The sequence below is a fragment of the Scyliorhinus canicula genome, chromosome 19 (genome assembly GCF_902713615.1).
Source record: "Scyliorhinus canicula chromosome 19, sScyCan1.1, whole genome shotgun sequence".
Lineage (NCBI taxonomy): Eukaryota > Metazoa > Chordata > Chondrichthyes > Carcharhiniformes > Scyliorhinidae > Scyliorhinus > Scyliorhinus canicula.
This window is the reverse complement of record NC_052164.1, coordinates 46,624,914-46,644,101: the sequence shown is the minus strand read 5'-3', so window position 1 is coordinate 46,644,101 and position 19,188 is coordinate 46,624,914. Positions and strand designations below refer to the sequence as shown.

At 48.6% G+C, this 19,188-nt stretch overlaps 1 protein-coding gene across 2 annotated transcripts in view; it reads right to left on the bottom strand.

Moving 5' to 3' along the window:
- Positions 1 to 19,188, bottom strand: part of mrc2 (mannose receptor, C type 2) — a 293,165-nt gene that overhangs the window by 89,035 nt on the left and 184,942 nt on the right. For both annotated transcript variants that reach the window (XR_005458165.1, XM_038778997.1), the window contains exons 14-15: positions 12,349 to 12,445; positions 8,672 to 8,810 (exon numbers count right to left, since the gene is read on the bottom strand). Coding sequence is in view for 1 of the 2 variants with exons in the window: in XM_038778997.1 (XP_038634925.1) it covers positions 8,672 to 8,810; positions 12,349 to 12,445 (236 nt within the window). In the remaining variant the exon portion in view is untranslated. The remainder of the gene's footprint in view (positions 1 to 8,671; positions 8,811 to 12,348; positions 12,446 to 19,188) is intronic.

Here is a 19,188-nt window from a genome sequence, read left to right as displayed (position 1 = left end):
CTCACACTAGCCTCTAGGGCCTGATATAGCAGCCTAATTCAGTCAATGAACCCAAAACGTCCCAGCACCTCCCATAAATAGTCCCACTCAATCCGTTCAAAAGCCTTTTCGGCATCCATTGCTACCACTACCTCTGCCTCCCTGCACTCTGGGGCATCATGATCACATTGAGCAGTTACCTGTCCTTTACGAACCCGGTTTGGTCCTCCGCAATCACATCCGGTACACAGTTCTCAAATCTAGACGCCAAGGTCTTGGCCAGTAACTTAGCGTCTGCATTAATCAAAGAGATCGGCCTATAGGACCCACATGCCACCGGGTCTTTATCCCGTTTCAGTATAATTGAGATAGTGGCCTGTGACATCGTCGGGGGCAAGACCCCTCTGTCTCTTGCCTCGTTGAACACCCTGACCAGCACCGGCCCCGCTATCTCGGAGAACTTTTTATAAAACACCACCTGGTATCCGTCCGGCCCCGGGGCTTTACCCAACTGCATGACCTTCAGGCCCCCCAGTACTACTTTGGTCCTGATCGGGGCCTCCAGCCCGTCTACCAACCCCCTACCTACTCTTGGGAAAGTCAGTCCGTCCAAAAAGCGCCTCATCCCCTCCGGTCCCGTGGGGGTTCTGAGGTGCACAGCTTGCTATAGAAGTCCCGAAACACCTTGTTCAGTCCTACCGGGTCCCCCATCAGGTTTCCCTCCCCATCGATTACCTTTCCTATTCCCTAGCCGCTTATCTCTTTTTTGGTTGTTGTGCAAGCATTCTGTTGGCCTTCTCCCCATGCTTGTATATTGCTCTCCTTGCCCTTCTAAGCTGCTCTAAGGCATTCCCTGTAGACAACACCACAAACTCGGTCTGCAGCCTCTGTCATTTCCCAAGTAACTCTGGCCTCGAGGGCTCCGTATAGCTCCTGTCCGTCCGTAAAATTTCCTTAACCAGTTGGTTCGTTTCTGCCCTGTCTGCCCTGTCCCTATGGGCTCGGATTGAAATCAGCTCCCCTCTCACCACTGCCTTCAGCGCCTCCTACAGCACCGCTGCCGAGACTTCTCCAGTATCATTTACCTGCAGGTAATTCTGCATGTATTTCCCAGCCTCTCACACACCACCTCGTCCACCAGCAACCCAACTTCCAGCCTCCATTGTGGGCGCTGAAAGCTATCTTTGCAAATCTGCAGATCAACCCAGTGCGGAGCATGGTCCGAGATGGTAATTGCCGAATATTCTGCACCCGTCACCCCTGTCAGCAAGTCCCTGCTCATGATAAAGAAATCGATTTGGGGATACACCTTGTGGACGTGAGAATAGAACGAAAACTCCTTCGCCGACGGCCGGCTAATTCTCCATGGGTCAGCTCCTCCCGTTTGCTCCATGAACCCACTCAGTTCCTTTGCCATCACTGGCAACCTACCCGTTTTTGAACACGACCGGTCCAGGCCAGGATCAAGAACTGTGTTAAAGTCCCCCCCCCCACCCATGATCAGTTTGCATGAGTCCAAGTCAGGGATCTTCCCCAGCAACCTCTTAATAAAATCTACGTCATCCCAATTAGAGGCATATACGTTGACACTCTCACCCCCTCGAGCTTACCCCTAACCATAACAAATCTGCCACCCCTGTCTGCAACTGTACCCTCGACCTCAAATTGGACCCGCTTGTTGATCAAGATCGCAACCCCCCCTGGTCTTAGTGTCGATCCCCGAATGGAAGACCTGACTAATCAATCCCTTCCTTAATCTGACCTGGTCAGCCACTTTCAGATGAGTCTCCTGTAACATGACTACGCCAGCCTTCAAAACCCATAGATGCGCAAACACACGCGCCCTCTTGACTGGCCCGTTTAGCCCTGTAACATTCCAGGTGATCAGCCTGGTCGGGGGGCACCTCCCCCCTCCCTGCCAATCAGCCATCTCCTTTCTTTGGCCAACCCTCAAGTCATTACTCTGGCCCGCCTCCTGGCCACCTCCACCTCTGACCTCCTCACTGTTACCATGTCCAATTTCCAACATCGTCAGCATACCTAGTCCCTCCCTCCCCCTGCAGCAACACCACCCCATAACCTAACCCCTGACATAAACTAGCTTAATGAACACCCCCCCCCACCTGGCTTCCGTTGACTAGCCCACCTAGCTAGCTTGGTGACTCCCAACTCTGGCGCCAGCGAGTCTCTCACCTATTGTTCCCTGGCTCCCCTCCCACCAGCCCATCCACACTACTTCCCCAAATCAGCTTTCCTTGAACAAATACTCTAAACAGGACAGAGACTGCCCCAACAATAGTGCAATTTAAGTCACACAAAACAAAACAGCAGGCACTGTCAACCATTCCTCTCTGAACGCAGAAAGAGATCGCAAAAATTACCCGAAAAAACACCCCCCATATCTGAACCATTCCAACTATTCTCTTTTTCGAACAAAACTCAAACACAAAAGCAAAAAAGAGACATGAAGAGAAAAAAGACAAAAAACACATAAAAACCAAGATACAAAGTATGAGAAAACATGCAGGCATCTCTCAGAAACAAAAGAGAAAGAATTAAAAGTTCCAACACGAGTCCAAGAGTCCTCAGCTCGGGACCAGCCCTTCCCTCTTTGCAAAGTCCATCGCCTCCTCGGGTTCCTCGAAATAATGGTGCTGGCCCTCTTGCATAACCCACAGTCATAGAGCAGCCCAAATTTCACCTGCTTCTTATATAAAATCTGTTTAACTTGCCTGTAGCCTGCTCTCCTTCTGGCCACCTCTGCGCTCAGGTCTTGGTAAAAGTGCAAGGTGCTATTGTTCCAGTTGCAGCTCCGCGTGCTCTTGGCCCATTGAAGAACCCGCTCCTTTATCCAGGAACCTGTGGAACCGGACCACCATCACTCGTGAGGGACCCCCTTGCCGTGGCTACCTCACCTGCACTCTATGTGACCTGTCCACCTCCGGCGAGCGAGGGAACACCTCGTTCCCCAGCAGCTTCTGGAACATATCTGCCACATACATGGCAGCATCCAGCCCCTCAGCCCCCTCCGGGAGGCCAACGATTCTTCAATTCTGCCGGCGAGACCTGTTCTCCAGGTCCTCCAGCTTTTCCAGGAGCATCTTTTGTTGGTTTCTCAACCTTCGAATCTCCATGCCCGCCACCGTTTGAAAGTCCGCCTGCTCCTCCACCGTCTTCTCCAGCTCCTGGATCTTCTCAGCCTGGGCATCCAGCCTTTCCTTCATTCGGTCAAACGATTTCTGGAGCGGTTCCAAATGATCACTTTTCAGTGCCAGGAAGTTCTCCTGCATAATCTGCAACAGGTGCTCCATTGTCGGCTCAGCTGGCGGTGCCCGGGTCTGGACATCGGCCACATTGGTTTCACTCACAGCCTGCCCACTTCTTCAGCTGTTTGCGTTCCTTCTTACTTCTTAGTTCCATGCACCTCTGTATGGATTCAGTGCCTGAGTGCTATTACTTTCCAATCCAGCGCTTAAAAGCACAAAAAAGTCAGGGGAAAAGGTCCAAAAGTCCAACCAGAGCGGAAGCCATCAAGTGTGTGACTTACTCCCTCATAGCCGCCACCGGAAGTCATAATCTATTAAAAGTTGTGGGTCAGGTGCACTCCATGATACAGTTTAGGGTTCTCTAAACCCTGGCCCATAACACTACCACCAGTATGCGTGCGGGGGAGCCGGGAGTGAGGTGGTGGCCAGTGCCCAGAGACACATCCCCGTGCAGGAGGCCCCCTCCATTTGGACCCAGTCCGCCTCCGGCTTCTTCAGACACCCCTTCACCCTCTCTGTCTTTGCCACCGAATGGTCGAATAGGAGGATTGGAAGGGCCAGGCCGCCCACATGTCGTCTTCTCTACAGGATGGCTTTTTGTACCTTAGGAACTCCCCCCCACCTCACCCACCCCCACCCCCCAGACAAAGCCCATGATTAGCTTGTCAACCCTGGTGAAAGAGGATTGGGGAATACAGATCACGAGTGAACTGAATATGAAGAGGAACCTGGGCAAGTCCCATCTTTGTAGGTTCCTCTTCACCTCCTCCAGCAGGCCAGAGAAGTTCCACTTGTGGAGCCTCGTCCAGTTGTGAGCTACCTGTAGCCCCAGGTACCCAAATTTGGTTTGGGTCATCTTAAGCGGTAGTTCCTCCAACTTCACTCCTCCCCCTGAGGGGTTCACCGGGAAGATTCCGCTCTTCCCCAGGTTGAGTTTGTAACTGGAGAAGGCACCAAAGGAGTTCCGTTATCTTTCACATGCTGGCCAGGATGTTCTACAGATAGAGGAGCAGGTCATCTGCATAAGTGAAACCCTGTGATCTCTGCCCCCTCTCTGGATGCTAGTCCATCACTCTGCTATTCGAAGGGCAATTGCCAGTGGCACAATTGCCAGAGCGAACAGGAGCGGAGAAAACGGGCACCCCTGCCTCGTTTTCCTGCACGCTTTAAAGTACTTGGAGTTGCTGGCATTTGTCCGCACGCTCGCCATGGAAGCATTGTACAGAGGTTTCACCCATGTAGTTAACTGTATTCGAAGAATGCATGAAACATTTGTCCCACCCAACCCTTCCTTACCTCTCCCGAACAGGCCTCTCTCTCTTGTCAGGCTTTTGAGATGGGCAAGAACTCTGGATCTTTTCACTGGCCTGTTAAGTCTTCTCATGTTCCATATAGCTATCCTAATGGGTGGGTTGTGCCCTGGGTTGTGCCCCCCCCCCCCCCCCCCCCCCCCCCCCCCCCCCCCCCCCCCTTTGTGGTCAGCCATACTCACCCTGCGGGCCTGGTCCTGTTCGTCCCGGCCTACCCTTGCTCTCAGTCGCTGTCTACTTCCTCTTTTCACCGTCTTCACATGCAACCAAATAGACTGTCCTTCCCACTTGCACGCTTTCCCGCTTTTTGCCCACCTCAGGATCTGCTCCTTATCGTGGTATCTGTGGAGCTTCATAATCATTGCCCGCGGTAGATACAAAGCCTTGTGCCGCTGCCAGAGCGACCTATGGGTGCGGTCTACCTCCGAAGGCTTGGCAAAGCTCTCCTCGCCAACCAGCTTCCCAAGCATCGCTGCTTCATACTCCATGGGTTCCTCCCCTCCGTGCCCTCTGGTAGCTCCTCCATCTGCAGGTTTTGCCAACGTGATCTGTTTTCCTGGTTGTTGACTTTCTCCCTCAGCCATTTCTGCGTCCTGACCAGCCTCGTCACCTCGGCTTTGAGTGCCGCAATCCAATCACCCTGATCGGTGGCAACTTTCTCAAGGTCTCACGTTGTTACCTCTTGGGCCTTGAGCCTCCGCTCCATTTTACCCATAGCCTCCTCCATGGGGGTCGTCACGGCTTCCACTGCCATGAGGTCCTCTTCCGTTGCCTCCCTGTGTTTCTGGTACTCGGAGGTAATGAAACTCAGCATTTTTTCCATCAGTGCCTGAGACTGCGCTGGGAATTCCGTAGGGTCGGCCGTCACTGGCTCCATGTCGCCATGCGGGCTTCCCTGCTTCAAGGCTGAAGTTTTCAGCTTTTCCGGCTGGGTTGCTGGTTCCTCTGCATATTGGTTGGCACTGTGGTTGCTGGGGAGGGTGGTTGGTTTGGGGGATTTTATGTCCTTTGGTGCCCGTTTGTTGGAATTAAAGGGTCTTAACTAAAGTTCTTAGACGAGGGCCACCTTTTGTGCGACCCCTCAGCTCATGGCCGCAACCAGAAGTCTCATAGCAGGAAAATTCAAGCCCTAGTTTCAGCTCCACCTTGAACAACCTTGAAGAAGTTTCACCCCAGGAAGAGATATCCAGAAACAGGCAGTTTAGGCAGTTTGAATGTGCCATGCCTGCAGAGCCAGAAGAAAGGAACTTTCCCAGCTCTCTGTAAACGCTGATTCAACCTGTTAATGCAATCTTTGGCAATTTGACAGTAGAAGCCTTCGCAACTGCTGACACAATAACAACCTCCACACCTTCACTTCGGACAAAGCAACATCTCGGCATTGAAACTTATCAGGCCTGCACCCAATATAGACTAAACTTGACGTATGTTTATAAGGATAATTTTATTTTCATTTCTAACTAATCGTTTTGTGTGTTTTCATTTTATCGTTTCTGAAGTAACTTTCAGAGCTCTAGGGCACGACTTAACCGGGGAAAAAAATATGTGTCCGGTTTTGGGCAAGTTTAGTGTGATGTTTCACGACGGCTGCAGTGTCCATAGCAATACGTTACAACAGTGGTTAGTCCTCAAAAGTATTTCATTGGCTATACAAATGAAAGTATTTCTTCTCTTCATAATTCTGGATGATTTACAGCAAATGCATTTGGCTTGGGAGTGCAGTTCACCTTGTTTAGCTCTGCTCCGGCTCTGTTGCAGCAAGGTGCAAAATCAACAAAGTAACAAGCAGATAATTGATTTCTGGGGTGTGTTAATTGAAAGTGAAATGTTGGCCAGGACACCGAGCAAGCCTCCAGTTCTTCTCCCACTAGCTACCACGGAATTGTTTACGAGACGTGAAGCAGTGGATGGGCCAAAGTTCAATGACTGTGCCATATTGTCGCACTCCGTTGGCACAGCAGTGTCCGCCTCGTCTGCGAGCTGAACCAAGAATGGGGTTCGAACCATCTCCTGGCTCAAAGGGGAGAGCTGGGATTTGATGAACTGTATTTTTTAAAAAATGGGTGTTGCTGGTTAGGCCAGCATTTATTGCCCATCCCTAGTTGCCCTTCAGAAGGGGGTGGTGAGTTGCCTTCTTGAACCGCTGCAGTCCTTCAGGTGTACAGTGAATGAACGGTGATATATTTCCAAGTCAGGGTGGTGAGTGACTCGGAGGCAAACCTCCAGGTGGTGGGGTTTTCAGGTATCTGCTGCTCTTGTCCTTCTAGATGGTAGTGGTCGTGGGTTTGGAAGGTGCTGTCTAAGGAACCTTGGTGAGTTACTGCAGTGCATCTTATTTTAAGCCACACTTTTATGGCAGCCATCTTTAATCCACACTAATATAACCCCCGTGCATAACCCTCACTGATATGTAATTAACACGCTCCTTTCAATTAATCTTTCACGTTATTCCTGAGAGTTGGTATAATACTGAGTACGATGTAACATACTGATCTATGTCACTGTACTGAATCTGTACCACTCTCCACTATCATGAGTATCTGCAATGATCAATTTTTCCCTCTCACAGCATCAGCTGCCTCCATTTACAGTGAGCTCAGTGCTGTGAAGCTATTGGCAGTGTCCTGAGTAAAGCCGCATCCACTTTCAATCAGATCATTGAAAAAGATCACTTACTTCAATACCAACTGCTTCCAGCAGGGGCCTCCCTACTGATTATAAAACATTACAAGACAATTGGAGTGACCCAGCATCTCAATTCTCATTTCCCTGCAGGGGTCGGGTGTCAATAAGCCACAACATCTTGCAACAAATCCTCAGAATATCTACACATGCTAACAATTGATTGGGGGGGGGGGGGGGGGGGGGGGGTGGAGGGGTTGTTCGGAGCAAGGAGGCATGACTCTAAGATTCAAACATATCCAACATATCCAAGTGAATTACTTCACACCCAGGAGGTTTGTGAGAATGTGGAACCCGCCCTCTCACAAGGTCACAGAAGCAGAATTAAGAGTGCTGTTTAAGAGATGAAACAAACTTATTTGGGAAGTCAAGGCATTCGGGAATCCTGGAAGAAGGAGATAGAAATCTTCACAATTATGAAGGGTTAAGGTAAGGTAAATAGTGCCAGGTTATTTCTATTGGTCAGTGAAACGGCGACGAGAGGGATCAAACTGAGGTTAATTAGAAAATGAATTAAAGGAGAGGTGACAAATGGAAGTGACGAAAATGATCTTCCGGCAGCAGAGGCTGGCGCCATTAGCCGCCGGTGGGATCTTCCAGTCCTGCCAATATCTACGGGCTTCTGCGTGCCCCACACCATCCACCACCAGGGAAAACACAGCGGGGGGTGGGGGGAGGGTCCTCTAAGGGGATAACTGGAAGATCCAGTTGGTTGGAACTGCTGAAAAATATTGGCCAGTGCGTTAGCAAGACAGATTAGACCTGTTTAAGTTTGCTCGTCTGAATAACATGTTTCTGTGTGGCAACATTCAATGATTCTACATTGAATATGTGTCTAATGCAATGGTTCCCACAGTTGCAAATTCAAGTCCGCTAGTTCCAGTCTTCCCCCTCAAAACAGCAGCAACAGCTAAACTAATGGCCTCTGTAAATGTTCTGAAGTCTGTTGGGCTGGTAGTCAAAAGGAGGAAAGTGAGATTCTTCCATTGTTATTTTCTTGGATAGGTGGGAACTCAATAACCCATCACCTGCTATGGTGGCGTGGTGGTCAGCACTGCTGCTTCATAGCGCTAGCAACCCAGGTTCGATTCCAGCTTTCAGTGACTGTCATTGTGGAATTTGCACCTTCTCCCCGTGTCTGCTTGGGCTTCCTCCAGGTGCTCCGGTTTCTTCCCACTGTCCAAAGATGTGCAGGTTGAGTGGATTGGCCATGATCAATGCATGGGGTTACAGGGATAGGGTGGACGAGTAGGCCTAGGCAGAGTGCTCTTTCAGAGGGTCGGTAGACTCAATGGGCCGAATGGCCTCCTTCCGCACGTTAGGGATTCTATAGAGATATGGGTTCTGAATCTTGGCACCGGTTCTTGGGCTTCATTTCTCTAAACGGATTACTCTGCATTGTTCCCTCCGCCCCTCCCTCACCATCATTCCTACCTTTGCGGATCTTACAGATCCAGTCCAGTTGATTCTCACAGCGTACTGCTCGCCACAGTGAGGAGGCAATGTCTGTGACCGCACAGCGCCGGATGTCATCATCTTCATAAACATCCCGACCAAAGTTGTTGTAGGTATACTGCGTGAGAATACAACATGTGACTTAAAACACCACCAGGTACATCACAGGATGTTATCAGACAAAATTTGACACTGATCCACATACAGATTTCTTAGGACAGCTTAGTCAACAAGGTATTTTTTTACAAGTGTGTTGAAGGAGGGGATAGAGTGAAGCAGAGGAGGTTAGAGAGGGAATTCCTGAGCTTGGAGTTTAGACAGCTGAAGGCACAGCCACCAGCAATTGGAAGTGGGGGATGTGTAAGAAAGATGCAATGGGATTTTGTCCTTTTGGAACTATATACCCTTTACTACAATGGCAGGGAACTCCATCTTTAACCCACAGGAGAAGCAGCCGTATCATTCTTAATTGGGTCATTTCTGGTTGGTATCAATAAGTATTTTTAGTATTCATTTACGGGACATGGGCGTTATTGGCTCGGTCAGCATTTATCGCCCATCCCCAATTACCCTTGAGAAGGTGGTAGCAAGCTGCCTTCTTATACCGCTGCAGTTCATGAGGCATGGGTACACCCACAGTGTTGTTAGGGAGGGATGCAAAAGGGGACACACACACGTATGCATGTGCATACACGGACATGCATTCACATTCTGTTTAAGTGTTTATGATAGACTCATAAATACATGGAATCGGAGAATTTACAGTGCAGAAGGAGGCCATTCGGCCCATCTAGTCTGCACTGGCTCTTGGAAAGAGCACCATACTTAACCTCACACCTCCACCCTATCCCCGTTAACCCTGCAACCCCATCTAACCCAAGGGCAATTTGGCATGGCCAATCCACCTAACCTCCACATCTTTGGACTGTGGGAGGAAACAGGAGCACCCGGGGTAAACACACGCAGACACGGGGAGAATTTGCAGACTCCACACAGACAGCGACCCAAGCGAGAATCAAACCTGGGACCCTGCCGCTGTGAAGCCATAGTGCTAACCACTATGATACCGTGCTGCTCCAATTGACGAGGATGGGATTTGAATACGCGCGTGCAGTGCACAATGGATTAGTAGTCCATCGCCTTAACCACTCGGCCATCTTGTCCCACAAAAATACAGCTCAGAACGTGGTAAATTGGTTCATTGTGTATGTGCTGACTCTTCAATAGAACTATTCATTTAGTCCCACAGCACTTCCTTTTAATAGAACTCTCCAATCAGTCCCACAGCCCATCCCTTTAATAGAACTATCCAATCAGTCCCACTGCCCTTCCCTTTAATAGAACTACCCAATCAGTCCCACTGCCCTTCCCTTTAATAGAACTCTCCAATCAGTCCCACAGCCCATCCCTTTAATAGAACTACCCAATCAGTCCCACAGCCCATCCCTTTAATAGAACTACCCAATCAGTCCCACAGCCCATCCCTTTAATAGAACTATCCAATCAGTCCCACAGCCCTTCCCTTTAATGGAACTATCCAATTTGTCCCATCGCCCTTTCCTTTAATAAAATTATCCAATTTGTCCCACTCCCCTTCCCTTTAACAAAACTATCCAATTAGTCACACCGACCTTCCCTTTAATAGAACGACCCAATTCATCCCACTCACCTTCCCTTCAACAAAACTACCCAATTTGTCCCATTGCCCTTCCCTTTAACAGAACTATTCAATTAGTCCCAGTCCCCATCCCTTTAACAGAACTATCCAATTAGTCCCAATGCCCTTCCCTTTAATAGAACTATTCAATTCGCACCACTGCCCTTCCCTTTAATAGAACTATTCAATTAGTCCCACTCCCCATCCCTTTAACAGAACTATCAATTTAGTCCCACTGCCCTTCCCTTTAATAGAACTCTCCAATCAGTCCCACAGCCCATCCCTTTAATAGAACTAGCCAATTCGCACCAATGCCCTTCCCTTTAATAGAACTATTCAATTAGTCCCAGTCCCCTTCCCTTTAATAGAGCTTCCCAATTAGTCCCACTGCCCTTTCCTTTAATAGAACTATCCAATTTGTCCCACTGTCCACCCCTTTAATAAAACTATCCAATTAGTCCCTTATCCATTCCCTTTCCTCTTTGCTCTAAATGTTTTCCATTCAATTATTTATGCAATTCTCTATGAATATTATTATTGAATTTGCTCCCATTTGGCTTCAGACAGCACATTCCACATCACAGACACTCGGTGTGTAAAAATATTGTCTCTCTGGTTCTTTTGCCAATCACTTTCAGTCTGTGTCCTCTGACGACTGAGCCTTATACCAAAAGAAACACGGCAAGATTTTCTGTGCCCACCATGGTGTGTTTCGTGGCGCATGAGACAGGCTTGCCATTGGGCGGGATCTTCTATTCCCGTCATTGTCAATGGGTTTCCCAATGCACAGACCCCGACCACCTGCGGCGGAGGGAGCTTCTCCTTATTTACTGGGTCAAAACTATGGGTCAGGATCCTAAGGCCTCTCCCGCCTGGCAGGATATGGGGGAGGGGGGAACCAGTATGGCAAGGCCCTAAAATTCTGTCCATGGTTTTGAACATCTCAATCAAATCTCCTCTCAACCTTCTGTCCCAAGTGGAGCCACCTTAGCATCTTTTATCTTTTCACTAAACTCACCCTCAATCCCTGGCACTAACTCTAGTGAGCCTATCCAGCATCTTCTCCAAGGCCTCAACATCCTTCCTCCCTGAAGTGTAGTGTTGGGAATTGAACATAATTCTCAGTTGAGGCATAACCAGTGATTTACAAAGATTTTACATAACCTCCTTGCTTTTGTACTCCATGCACCTATTTACAAAGCTTTCTCAACTTATCTTGCTACCATCAAAGATCTGTCGGCATGGAAAAATTCATATTGTGAAATTATGCCCCTCTCACCCACAGATCCTGACCTTTACTGCACCCTCTCACCCACATTTCCTGACCTCCTCTGCACCCTCGCACCCACAGTTCCTGACCTTCTCTGCACCGTCTCACCACAGTTCATGACCTTCTCTGCACCCTCTCACCCACAGTTCCTGACCTCCTCTTCACCCTCTCACCCACAGTTCCTGGTCTCCTTTCCACCCTCTCACCCACAGTTCCTGACCTCCCCTGCACCCTCTCACCCACAGTTCCTGACCTCCTCTGCACCCTCTCACTCACAGTTCCTGGTCTCCTTTCCACCCTCTCACCTACAGTTCCTGCTCCTCTCTCCATCCTCTCACCCGCAGTACCTGGTCTCCTTTCCACCCTCTCACCCGCAGTTCCTGGTCTCCTTTCCACCCTCTCACCCGCAGTACCTGGTCTCCTTTCCACTCTCTCACCTACAGTTCCTGCTCCTCTCTCCACCCTCTCACATACAGATCCAGGTCTCCTTTCCATCCTCTCATTCACCCACCATTGTAGCAGTTTTTCAGCTGTTGGTGTGTAAGTAGAGGTAAATCCACAGTAGAACAAGCTGTCACACCGTTGATGTTTTGGGGGAAGGTAAACGTTTGAAACACGTGGAATGCTATTGGAAGGAACGCCCCGTGACTCGCTGCAGTGCGTCCGAACTTGTCGCGTTCCTCCCACTCAAGCAAAGATGGCCTGTGACTCGGTCATTCAGATACTCACTCCTATTCCATCACTCCATGTCCAGCTCTGCTCAGTCCCTGGGTTCCGTCTATTCAACCCAAGCCAGAACCAATGATACTCGTGATCCTCCGATTCCCTAGGAAGCAGAAACAAGGGAATTACAAATCTAGGCCAATGACTCCAACGCCTCCCTCAACTTTCAACTTCATTCATAAATTTTCAGCGACCATCAAATTTTTAAAAATTTGATCAGTTTTTTAATTGTTGGAAAAGACAGATTATTCCGTTTACACCAGCGGGGCTGATTCTCCTGCAGCATAAAGGTCAGATCCTTACCGCTTGTGCGTGACTGGCTACAAATAACATTGAGCGGAAATCAGTGTCCGCTTTGGTACAGGGCTAGCTCTCGCGCCTCTGAGAGTCGTGTGGCCAAATCCCTCTCCAGAAACTTGATCAAGTCACCTCAGGCGACCCTCTCCAGTGCAGTACTGAGGAAGTGCCACACTATTGGAGCTAACAGCTTTCGATGAGTTCTTGAACCGAGATCCCAGGCATGATTCAACACTGCATTCCGCCTGGCGCAGATCCGGGCGAATATCGGAAAAGGCCAAAATCGAAGGTTGATGGGCTTTGCATCTGTGAGGCCTTCAGGTCATCTTTAAATATTGTGGAGACCTCTAACAGGGGCAATCACAGCTGGAGCTGTCTGTCCTACCAAACACCTCCAGGACAGAGCCCTACTGCAGCCTCTATCCTGAAAGTCAATTTCACTCCCTTTGACTGTGAGCAGCCTCTAGCTTCACAGATGAAGGCGAATTCAAGTGAGGAATCAGGGCATCGGGCAGTGCTCTTTATTAACAGGAATGTTCAGCTTGTGTGTGACCACCGCCTCTGAATCATGCATGTGTGTGCCTGCTACCCAGGGAGCGTGCATGACAGCTTTATCCTGGGGAATTCAGAGATCCCCAGTATCTTTGACGACCACCCCAGTATGACGGGTTGGCTTGTGGGGGGTGGGACAAGGGATACCCGCTTGTCATGATATGCAAACATGCAGCTAATGAACACATAGTATAGGACACATTGTTGAGAGAATTGGCCTCTGATTGGGATCCAACAGACCTCCGACCGCTGTCTCCTTTGCATGTTTCTGCCTCCACCAGATGTGCATCAGCAACTGTATGGTGCTCACCAGACTGTGACCCAGAAGCCTGTCCATTAATGTCGCCCACCGAGGTGTGCGTCTCTGCACTGTTGCAAGGTGTGGGTGTGATAGCTGTGATGCCTCGTTGGATCTCTCCTCCGAGGTGGTCTCGGGTCGTGGGGTGGGGTTGGCAGTTGGGGAACCAATGGCCCGACCTCATCAGATCCTGAGAGATAATGGACATATGGTCAGTGAGAGAAGGGATCATTTTGTCCGACATGAACTCACTTGGGATAAGTCATCTGGGTGAAAAGGGCAGTGGATCCTCGCCTCTGTTGCACAGGCCAACCTCAAAGTGGATGATTGCTCTTTCCTCGGACAACCCCTCGATTTCCAGAGTTTGTTGCCCATAGATGGTGAGGACTAGAATCTCTAGGACGCCACCCCTCGTCTTGGCCCTTTCCTGTCTATTACGGGCTATCTTCTCCTGCGGGGTCAAAGATCGCAGGGACAATGGTGAGCCGCAAACTTAATGGGTCAAGGGGATCCATGGCAGGTGGCATGTATGGGCACCACACCTGGAGGGGCTGGTTTAGCTCACAAGGCTAAATCGCTGGCTTATAAAGCAGACCAAGCAGGCCAGCAGCACGGTTCGATTCCCGTACCAGCCTCCCCGGACAGGCGCCGGAATGTGGCGACTAGGGGCTTTTCACAGTAACTTCATTGAAGGATACTCGTGACAATAAGCGATTTTCATTTCATTTCACATGAAGGGGTTGTGCTGGTGGGTGCCAGGGTGTTATGAAGATCAGATGCAGGAATGAGCAAGGTGTCTGCCAACGATTTGTGCGGAGGGAGGGTTGGGATTTGAGGGGTGACAGGCAGAACTGATGCCAGGAGAGAGGTGGCAACTTACCCTTGAAGCTCGGTGCAGGTTATTTGCATTCTTCCTTTATTGGTTGGTGGTCCTCCTTGTCATGCTGCCCACACTGACAGCCGCTGCCATTGCCCCCCAAACGGCATTAGTGACCCTGCTGTTGGTACTCTGACACCCTTGCAGGAAAAGGGTGCACCGTCTCTCATCCACTATGTCAAAATGCCTGGCCAGGTTGGCATCGCCAAAGCAAGGTGCAGATTTTCACGCTGCCATGCTTGTGTGTTGACTGTGAGTGGGCGGTGAGTGAATGTTTAAAAGGAGATCCCCCTTGTTAGTGGCGTGACGCTGAGGTGCGGGTCTGGCGAATCAGACAGCAAGGGAGCCAAGTAATGGCGAGAATTTCGTGGGAGCTCCATTTTGGCGCTAAGTGCCATTGAACACGGGCCGTGATCTCGCTAATGCGGCCATTGCGAAACACTCCGCCAAACGCGCCCAAAACCGGACTTTGAAATGTTTCCATTGAATCGCGCCCCCGCCATCTGCCCTCTCAGATGACAAGGAAGATTCTGCACTGCTGTTTGAAGAAAGACAAGTGTGTTCTCCAGTATCCTGGCCAATATTGACCCTTCAACCAATATCATTAAAACAGATTATCTGGTCACTTACTTTATTCCTGTGTGTAGGAGCTTATGGACAAAAATCGGCTGCCACACTATTATAGCGACTACACTTCAAAAAAATAAATCAGCTTCTACATTCCAGCCAAGTGTAAAAAACATTTATTAAAAAAAAGAGTTTACCAAAAAAATGATTGAATTATTTCTAGGCTGTAAAATCCCCGATTTCTGAGAATGAGTCGTCGTAAAATCGACAGCTTTCCTCAATTTTCAATGATATCAACATATCTCTGCTAAACACATTCATTTCTGAATTGCCAGTCACATCGTGGCATATTAAGTCAGATTGGACTGTTTCATTTGTTCAACTCTAACTGCAACAAACATATACAGAATGTCCCTATTGGAGAACTGGATCAGACTTTCTCCATTCTTTTACTTCCTTGTTTTCGTTCAATCAATACCAATGAAAGAAATTATCTGATCATGAAGTTTAGGAGACCTTGCTATATGCAGATAAGCTGCTGTATTTCCAATTTTACTTTCCTTATTTTACTTTCTCATGCGCTATGGATGTCGTTGGCATGGCCAGCATTTGTTGCCCATCCCTAATTGTCCTTGACCAGGAAGGATGGCAGAATTCCTTCCACATTAGTGAGCCAGATGAGTTTTACAACAATCAACAATGGCTTCAAGGTCATTGTTCGCCATTTAATTTCAGATGTTTTGTTGAATTCAAATTTCACCATCTGCCATAATGGGATTCGAACCTGGGTCCCCAGAGTATTACCCTGGGTCTGTGGCTCACTAGTCCCAATGACAATGCGACTACACTGATGCCTCCCCTTTTAGGGCGGCACGGTGGCACAATGGTTAGCATCGCTGCCTTACAGCGGTGAGGACCTGGGTTTGATCCTGACCCCAGGTCATTGTCCGTGAGGATTTTGCACATTCTCCCCGTGTCGGCACGGGTCTCACCCCACCACCCAAAAAGATGTGCAAGCTAGGTGGATTGGCCACGTTAAATTGCCCCTTAATTGGAAAAAAATAATTGGGTACACTAAATTTTTTTTATTTTTATTGTTAGAAGGGAGTTACAGAAGGAAATGTACTGGACACTCCAAAGGTCTCAAAAATGCTTTGCATCAGCAGCCCATTAACATCTGCCCCCAATTTTGTTTCTATTAAAATAAATTGCACACCCTCAGACTGAAGGGACAATCCTTTAAAACTGAGATGAGGAGGAATTTCTTCAGCCAGAGGGTGGTGAATCTGTGGAACTCTTTGCCGCAGAAGGCTGTGGAGGCCAAGTCACTGAGTGTCTTTAAGACAGAGAGAGATAGAAAGGTTCTTGATTAATAAAGGGATCAGGGCTTACAGGGAGAAGGCAGGAGAATGGGGATGAGAAATATATCATTTATGATCGAATGGTGGAGCAGACTCGATGGGCCGAATGGCCTTATTCTGCTCCTATATCTTCTGGTCCTACTACTTGTTCAATCTGGCTACATCATGAGGCTGCGAAGGAACGGTGGTTTACACTTGCCAATCTGTTCGAGGGCATTCCAGAATTCAGTGATATTGATGTTTGATTTAATGAGTCCAGCTACCAATTAAACGGTTTTGTCCTTTGACAAGAAGAACCGCATCTCTGGCTGTGGTTCAGTGATTGGAGCCAAGTGAGAAATGTTTAAACGGCTTGGACGTCTTATTTGAGCGGCACTCGGCACTGCACACACCTTCTGAAAATTTTGCATCTTTCTTGAGCCTCCATCCATACCAACTACCAGACAAACGAAACACAGTTAAATCATAAAGTATTCCAGTCCTTTAGTACACGTTATGTGGCTGGATGCAGGGACCAAAGTTTTTTTTGTGGAAAAAGTCTGAGATATCTATCGCTTATTGGACATTATTTTGAAATACACTGGCCAAAGAGATACAAAAATGTAATCCATTTGCACTGTGGCTCTGTGATTGGAGAATGCTAACAATTGTGCACGGCACGGTGGCACAGTGGTTAGCACTGCTGCCTCACAGCACCAAAAACCAGGGTTTAATTCTGGCCTTGGGTGACTGTGTGGAGCTTGCACATTCTCCCTGTTTCTGCGTGGGTTTCCTTCGGGTGCTCTGGTTTCCTCCCACAGTCCAAAAAGTGTAGGTTAGGTGGACTGTCCATTTTAAATTACCCGTTGTATCGAAAGCTTAAGTGGGGATTGCGGGGAAGTGGATCTAGGTAGGGTGCTCTTTCAGAGCGTCGGTGCAGACTCAATGGGCCGAAAAGCCTCTTTCTGCATATAGGAGAGACTAGAATCTGATGGCACACCTTAGGGATTTTATGATTCGATGAATTCTGAGCGTTTATTTCAGTCTCCTGTCATCCTGATTTCAGATCTAACACAGAGACACATCATGTTCTATTCTCGAGTGGTTAGGGAAGACCTGGTATCAGAAACATAGAAGCATGGCTTTGTGAAGGGCAGGTCATGCCTCACAAAATTCTTTGAGGATGTGATGAGACACATTGATGAAGGTCAGGCAGTGGATGTGGTGTATATGGATTTCGGTAAGAAGTCTTACAACACCAGGTTAAAGTCCAACAGGTTTGTTTCAAACACGAGCTTTCGGAGCGCAGCTCTCCGAAAGCTCGTGTTTGAAACATATATGGATTTCAGTAAGGCATTTGATAAGGTTCCCCATTATAGGCTCATTCAGAAAGTTAGGGGGCATGGGATACAGGAAATATGGCTGCCTGGATACAGAATTGGCTGGCCGAAAGAAGTGGTAGTGAATGGAAAGTATTCCGCCTGGAGGTCGGTGACCAGTGGTGTCCCGCAGGGATCTTTTCTGGGACTTCTGCTCTTTGTGGTTTTTATAAATGACTTGGATGAGGAAGTGGAAGGGTGTGTTAGTAAGTTTGCCGATGACACAAAGGTTGGGGCTGTTGCAGATAGTGTTGAGGGTTGTTGCAGGTTACAGCAGAACATTGACAGGATGCAGAGCTGGGCTGAGAAGAGAGAGATTGAGTTCAACCTTGATAAACTTGTTAGACCATACTTGGAATATTGTGTCCAGTTCTGGTCGTCTCATTGTAGGAAGGATGTGGATGCTTTGGAGAGGGTACAGATGAGATTTACCAGGATGCTGCCTGGACTGGAGGGCATGACTTATGAAGAAAGGTTGAGGGAGCTAGGGCTTTTCCCACTGGAGCGAAGAAAGCAGGAAGGTGACTTGACAGAGGTGTACAAGGTGATGAGAGGCATGGATAGAGTGGATAGCCAGAGACTTTCCCCCAGGGTGGAATAGAGAGTACTGGGCTAATGGTAAGATTCTTGGTAGTTTGGATGAGCAGAGAGATCTCGGTGTCCATGTACATAGATCCCTGAAAGTTGCCACCCAGGTTGATAGGGTTGTTAAGAAGGCGTATGGTGTGTTAGCTTTTATTGGTAGAGAGACTGAGTTTCGGAGCCATGAGGTCATGTTGCAGCTGTACAAAATTCTGGTGAGGCCGCATTCGGAGTATTGCGTGGAGTTCTGGTCGCCGCGTTATAGGAAGGATGTGGATGCATTGGAAAGGGTGCAGAGGAAATTTACCAGGATGTTGCCTGATATTGAGGGAAGATCTTATGAGGAAAGGCTGAGGGACTTGAGGCTGTTTTCATTAGAGAGAAGAAGGTTAAGAGGTGACTTAATTGAGGCATACAAGATGATCAGAGGATTAGATTGGGTGGACAGTGAGAGCCTGTTTCCTCGGATGGTGATGGCTAGCACGAGGGGGCATAGCTTTAAATTGAGGGGAGATAGATATAGGACAGATGTCAGAGGTAGGTTCTTTACTCAGAGAGTAGTAAGGGCGTGGAATGCCCTGCCTGCAACAGTAGTGGACTCGCCAACATTAAGGGCATTTAAATGGTCATTGGATAAACATATGGATGATAAGGGTGTAGATGGGCTTCAGATTGGTTTCACAGGTCGGCGCAACATCGAGGGCCGAAGGGCCTGTACGGTGCTGTAATGTTCTATGTTCTATGAAATGGCTGTCACGAGGGGACATAATTTTAAGGTGATTGGAGGAAGGTATAGGGGAGATATCAGAGGTATGTTCTTTACGCAGAGAGTGGTGGGTGTGTGGAATGCACTGCCAGCAGAGGTGGTGGAGTCAGTAATTAGGGACATTTAAGCAACTCTGAGACAGACACATGGACAGCAGTAAATTGAAGGGGTGTAGGTTAGGTTGATCT